Raw genomic sequence first — 7,315 nt, 5'->3', positions numbered from 1 at the left:
CGACCTGATGTACCTTCCTGTCACTGCAAATATCCTTTCCTACATATCTCAATAATAAACATAACATAGTTGTATGACAATAGTTCTGAATATCATTACTCATCTTTTATTAATCAAATTGTCAAAATCTGAATAAAGTAAATGTTCGACGATTTTAGTGGTAGCATACAATAATAAATTACTTTTTGTGGCTACATTCCCATTTAATGGGTATATAGTTCAAAATATAGATATTGTTTTAGGCCTAGGAAAAAAATGCTGTGTTTCCTGTTTCAGTCCTAAGAAAATTGTTGGGTAGGGATTATCTCTTTCTTTTGCTTGACTGTATTCTTTTTAGGCTGGCCAAAATGCTAGTGATACATATCACAATACAGTTGAACAAAATAAACTGAAATACATGAGGACACTTGTCTTTCAATGTCAAACTTTAATTTTGTGCATAGTAGATACATTAAGTATCCTTCATTAGATAGGACAAGCAGTGTTTTTACTTCAAAGCAGGCTGAGTAAAAATTCTAATTGGAAGATATGTGACTCAACTGGCTACCAAAAAAGTCTAGGTTTGGCAAGTATAGGAAAACAGGGAACACAACCTTTACAGAAATATCTCATTTGTCCAAAAAATTTTAACAGACTGAGTTTACTTTTAAGTTTCCTTAACACTTCTTACCTATTCTAACCGCCGCGGAGCACGATAACCGCAGCCTGGGCAGCCCGCGGGGAGGGAAGGCTCCCGCCGCAAAACTCATCTCCACCAAACCTCCGTCAGGACAGGGCATACTGCGGCCTCGACGGGATGTTCTCATTGGTCAGTACATCTCACCTCTCTTTTCAAATCTTAACAGTTAGATTGTCAATGTCATATAGAGAGCCAATGATCTTTATTGTACATTGCTAAATGAAGTCAGTACATTTTTGTGAATACAGTCACTTTGTATATTTTAATGTGAACATTGTACAATTGTAATGATTTTTGTCCCTCCAACCATTACCACCCTCCCTCATCAAGGAGGTTACCCTTGCCCTCATCAACCATACTTCCTTGTTCCCTAAGGGAATAAGCATGTACTAAGGGATAATGAAATGTGACATAGCACATGGTTCTACCATAAGGCTACACCATATTAGTTTCTTCTTGGTTCTTTGACAGAAATCATCATCAAATAACCACAAAAATTTCAATATAACTGTATTTACTGATTTAATTTTTATTGCTAAAGGCTTCAAGGCATGAACCTGATCCTCAGGCTTGTCTTTTGTTATGTTTTTGTCATTATTTCTTTTTAAAATCCTAGAACAAATTGAATGGATTTTACCTGTAAACGGTTAAAGTATTATGATGAAAGAAAATTGAACCATCTATAAAGACTTCAGCCAGATCTATTGTTTGTAACAAACGTTGTCTTTATTTTCCAGAAGGACTTCCTACCATGGGCTGAGCACCTTGAGAAGAGAAGTCTGACATCCCAGTCTCTATGCAACGTTTCAATTCTCATCAATGGTCTTTGTAGATAATTCCTGACCATTTGGGGCTTGTAGTATTTGGTGTTAAAGATATGGAGTGTAAATATTAAATGATGAAAAATGTATTGTCCTTGTATTTTGAAAATGAAGTACTAGTTGCCTTGTGGTATGGTGTTTGAAATTGTCACTATAATAAAATATTTTGTATTCACATTTTCAATAGTTGCCATCTACATGACTTGTCTTTAGGTTTACACCCGGCATACAAAAGTTGATGGAAGTGCCTTATTGGATTAAAACTTCTCACATTAGAAAGCTTAAGCTTGATGAATAAAGCACATGTTTGTTTCATATGCTGTCAGTTTCATTATACATTCTATTAAGACCTCTTGACAATTACAGCTGCCAATTTGAATTACCCAGGGTCATATACCAGAAGGAGACTTCAGTTGTTTGTTTGTTTGTTTGTTTGTTTCGATCTCGAATAACTTATAAGCCAGTATTGCACAGAACAGTCATTTAGTTTTCGTCAGTTGAATAGTATCAATTTGATAAAACACTGAGGTGCCCTTACATTCTTAACTCGGAACGGTGGTTAAACTCAAGACAGGGGCTAACCCTGGCAGCTCTCTTGGACCTTACTGGCACTTTTCACCTGACCTCTTGTTAGTTTTTCCGAAATACCCAGCATTCAAATGCCATTTCTGGACTGGGACAAACAAACACCAACAGATGACATAACCCTCGTTTTCACGGAGGTTAAAAGACCTGGGTATGGTTGAAATAACATGTCATAGTTATAAACGGTTACATATCTTCTCTGCTCAGTCGATATTATCTTGAACAGAAATTCTGCTTAAATTAATTTAAGTGTAATGTCAGAGGATAATTTCCTGACTTTGATTTTTTTCGGAATATTTGTCCATATCATTATAATCATGCCTATTTGAGGCAACATTGTTTACCTGAGTTAATGAAAAATCATTCTAAAAGATCACAAATCATAATTTTAAGCCGCTGCAGGTATAAATATCGGAAACATGCTTCAAAGAATTCACAACCTAAATTACATTATACGGATGACATCTTCTGGAAACCCCAATATTAATGCTCGCTTACGAATACGCTTACGAGTTCCACGACCACATACCTTTGCTAAATGATCCTAACCTTTACAACTGTGTTTTTTAACTGTGTTTTTCATTAATTATGCAAATAAGGTTCTCATTTGCATAATTTATATTACTTGATCATCTCCACCAAGCTACAGACGTACACAATCTATGTTAAGAAAGAAGGCTTTTATCGCAAATTTTCTGATAATTTGTGCAAATGCATATCATTCCCTTCGTGAAACGAAGGGTTTGTTTTGAGTGCTGTTTGTGTGTGAGAGGGACGTTTGTCAGCCTGATATCTGGGGAAGGTATGGATGGATTGTTTTGATATTTGGTATGTGGGTAGGGTTAGACATGAGGAAGGAATGGTAGGAATTGCGTTACGGCAGAGCGTTCTAGCGGAGTGTTATTGTACTGCAGCAGAACTTCCGGTTTTGATATTTTTTTTTGATACTTTTTTGGGTGATGATTTTTACGTGGTAGGTAGCTGTGTAAATGAATAGTAAGGTGTGTAAGTTTTGGGCACTTAGGGGTTTTGCTGGGTCGGTGAAAGTCATTCTTGTGTTAGGTTTTGAGAAGGAATAATGCAAGCAGGGGTCGATGGATCGGAATGACTGTAGGTATGCAGATAGCTTACGTAGTGATGTACATAATTGTATGATTGTTATGCAAATTAGGAGGTAATTAGCAGAATGCAATAGGTATGTTTGGAAACCGTTGTATGGTGCGTGTCTGTGTACAGAAAAGCTCGCGAACGGCTGGACAGATTGCTCTGATATTTGGTATGTGGGTAGTTCTTGAGAAGGAGAAGAAACGTACGAGGCGTTTTTTCGTTTAGTGGCTTTTGACGGTTTTGCAGGGGATGTTTGTACTTGGAAAATAGTGTATGTGGTGTGGGTATTACGCAATCATGCTATATTTAGGTGGCATTACGTCATGCCGATACCAGCGTGGGCTGCAGTCTTACCCCGTCTCTACAGGAAGTGACCCCAAAGGTCAACAACAAAATGGTACTATAGGGACAGTACATTATACATGGTGGGGTGTATATGTTTCCCATAAGATTTGATAATCTGTACACCAAGAATAATTGCAATGATGATATTGTATACAGGGGCATATATTATAAGTTTTAAAAGGGTTGTACAATCATGTAACAGTTACTACCGGTACAATACATTGTTGTAAAAAGCAGGGTTTGTTTTTCACAGTAACTTGTAGTCATTGATGAGATTATTTATAGGGATTGTACATTAGACATATGGAATACACAATGTAGTGGACTGCGTTGTGAAACAAAGAATGTTACATCATCATTGTTGCAAGCAACAAGTCGAAAATAATTATCTGTATTGCAGGAGTTGTATATTATACTTAAAGGGTTGTACAAGACAACTATATTACTTTGTGGAAACGTCCATGCAATGTATTAAGTCGTCAATATTGACATGTTTTATCTCGATAGTCCATTATACACATTGGAAGTATATAACGTACTGCATTGCGGAGCTAGGTAGCAATTTGCATATTTAGTATCTATGAATATCTATCAATATCTCTTTTTTTCAGTTACAAATGTAATACATGTACGTTTGACTGTCCTGTTATGAAATGCTGCGAATTAATCATTGTGCAAACTAGCCCATGGTTTGCATTTGTAGAACTTGATTATAGAAGGCATTCCCCAAGTTATCTAGAGATCAAAAATCATGACGATCCGTCAACCCTTCCCGTGTTATTACCCTCCAAAGGGATGATGCAATTGCGCACGCGCGTAAGACTTGGTGTAAATTCCGGGAATTTTTACCAAAGCCACAGCAAGTAAATTTTATGGATGACATCCTCTGCAGACTTAAAAATAGTGCGATAGGGCGAAAAAAACAAGATAGGTAAAAATAACAAGATGGCTACATTTTCAAAAATAGGCACCATAAAGTTGTGACGACTGTTGTAAAAAGAATTAAAGGGACAAAACATGGCATCAGAGCCAACAAGGCATTCATTCCCGTTTTTAAGACATGTACTGGTGTGGTAAAAGTGACACTAGTGTGGTAGACTGGCATCATCATCAAAGTTGGTAAGCACACTAATAGCTTCTATATATCCAATAAGTTCCACAACTACAGTCCTGGGTACCTCGCAAGTGTCACTTGTACAAGTACAATCATTAGCCTACAACACCATATATTTGCTCATTTTGGTACTTTATCCCACTCCAATTATTCCACTCCAAAGGGATGATGCAATAACATTGGCGCGGAAAAAATCCTGTAGAATTCCGGACAATTTTGCCAGTCGGACGTATCATATACTGTTAGGCTAGCCCCTGAGATGTCTATAAAAACATCCTCAAACCACCACACCCTCACCCATTTCACGAAGGTTGAGTTCTGCGAACGCTTGTTTGCATTATTAATGCTCAACGATGTTCACCTGTCCATAACTTCCAAGTGCTACAATTAAGAAGTTCCCGTCATTAACCACAATGACATTATAGCATTTTCTAATTAATTATGCAAATTAGGTCTTTATTTTGCATAATATCTATCAATATTCTTCTTCTCAGTTACAAATGTCATATGTTGCAATGGTCCTATAATGGAACTGAGCGTGTACAACTTACACGATTTCCTAATAGATTATGCAAAAAAAGATACTAACTTGCATAATAAATACGTAATTATATATGAAAACATCACTTAAGCTATCTAAATACCAAAAATCATAACAGTCCGTCAACCCCTTTTCGAGTTATTCCCTTTCAAAGTCTGACACTAAACTTGCCCTGCAGTTCCAAAACAAGTCGTTAAGGGGGCCCAAAACCTATTCCACTTACTATTGACATCAACAGCTGTCTACCACTCAAAAGTCTCAGCCACATGCGCAGCATGTTCGTAACTCAAGATATCAAACACGGAAGTTTACCTGGTCATAGTACTTGCACCCAAGTTCTTGTTTTATGAGTTGTAACGAACTGGCCACACACTTGACTTTTGAAGGGTTTCATACAGTGATATACTTTATTGTCTTCTCCAGTACTCTTAGCACCAGATTGAGGTAAGTGTATAAACTTCAGACAATGTTATAAACTTTAGCTCTCATGTTACACCCAGGATGAATGAGTTGTGCTGTGCATGTTTCTCATTAAGACGCTCTAGTGACGACAAAAATGTCTAGGCTGAAGAAATACCATAAGAACTATGACGTAGAAAACAATGGCAATGCTTCTGTATTTAATGCTGTATAAGATAAGCACCTTATTCTCTACTTTCCATAACCTACTACAGGTGTTCTCCAGTACAACCGATAAACATAGAGCCAGTTTGTCTCTCACAATGTATTGGAGGTAACTGAACCACAGTGAATTGTTTGCTCCCAACTCTCTCCTGTACACGTGTACACAAGAGAGTCAATGAGTGACGTCTGCTGTTTCATGGCTACCTTGTTACTAACGTTCAAGTAAACTTACTCAACATTAGAGACGATGTGCACCTACGGAACACCTGTACAGCTTTAAGGATGCTCCGTATATCTTGATCATTTCATAGTAAACACGAGAGAAAAGAGCAGACAGTGTTATTTACCCTGTCATGGTACCTGCACCTAACAAAGCACCTGTAACCGTCTGACCTTGGACCAAAATGGTTTCTACATTTTCAAACGTTTCCGTGTCCTGAGTGATGATACAGTTGCTTGGGGACACCTGTATGGCTATAAGGATGCTTTGTACTTCTTTTATCCGTTTAATGTAACGATAACTAGCCCAAAAGAGCAGATACTCTGCTGTTTACGTTGTTACGGTACCCAACAAAGTACCTGTGACCTTCTGACCTTGTAGCTAAAATGGCGTACTACATGTCTAACGTTAGAGTGTGTTCAGCAGTGTATATTTTTGGCGGCGGGGGGAGATTGTGTATTGAATAACGACCAACGAGACGCTTCTAAACACCTGCCACTTCTTACTGCATGAGTTATAAACGTTACGATGTACAATTTGGTTTCAGGAGGCAAGGTAAGTGACTCTATAGCGTATGAGAGCAACGTTGTGGTGATCTCGCATATTATTGTATAATGCACCAATGAGATAGGGACTCACTCTCACGATTACACCTCATATTCAACTTTCTCTATGTAATATCCCAATTATAAATGACTTAGCTAGTGGCTGAAAACCTGGCCGGGATGAAGCCAGAGTGCATGCAGTTCTACAAACATCTAGATTGAAAACAACATCCTCAGTTGAGGATCACTTCTTTTCCTTTACCTTCTGTAGAAAACGTAAATCTACTTTAGAATCTACTAAACCTGGCCTAACGGATGTAAGACACCATCGGGAGGCACAGGTGTGTCTGGCAACAGTGGAGCTACAACAGAAGACACATGATGGAAAGGGAAAAGGTTGGTGAAACTCTTCTTTAAAATCTTAAAGAACGAATAAAGAGTGACTTTACAAAGAACGGAAGTGCACCGTGAAGCAATAGACTGAAGATAAATGTTTATGTCAATCGTCCAACAAAAGTGCTTCCTCCGCCTTCTCTGAGATTATGTTATAAATAACGTGTTGCGTATCAAAAATCAACACAACGATGACGATGAAAATGTCATTGTGACATGATAACATCCCTGTAAAGAATCGTAAAAGGGCTAACGTGTTGATGGTCAATTTTCGCTTCCCATAGTGCCCCGGGTCGCCCAGCGGGATCCATGAACATTACATAGTCGCAGTCCAATCCACC

The 7,315-nt window shown here is 38.0% G+C and overlaps 1 protein-coding gene across 1 annotated transcript in view; it reads left to right on the top strand.

The window, feature by feature from the left end:
* Positions 1-1,684, top strand: part of LOC118422959 (sperm-associated antigen 17-like) — a gene marked incomplete in the record, with an annotated part of 50,437 nt that extends 48,753 nt beyond the window's left edge. The window contains 3 exon segments of the mRNA XM_035830846.1: positions 2-29; positions 671-808; positions 1,417-1,684. Coding sequence (XP_035686739.1) covers positions 2-29; positions 671-808; positions 1,417-1,439 — 189 coding nt within the window.
* Positions 1,685-7,315: the final 5,631 nt, after the last annotated feature.

Source organism: Branchiostoma floridae, chromosome 9 (assembly GCF_000003815.2).
Source record: "Branchiostoma floridae strain S238N-H82 chromosome 9, Bfl_VNyyK, whole genome shotgun sequence".
Lineage (NCBI taxonomy): Eukaryota > Metazoa > Chordata > Leptocardii > Amphioxiformes > Branchiostomatidae > Branchiostoma > Branchiostoma floridae.
This window is presented reverse-complemented; position numbering and strand designations above follow the sequence as displayed.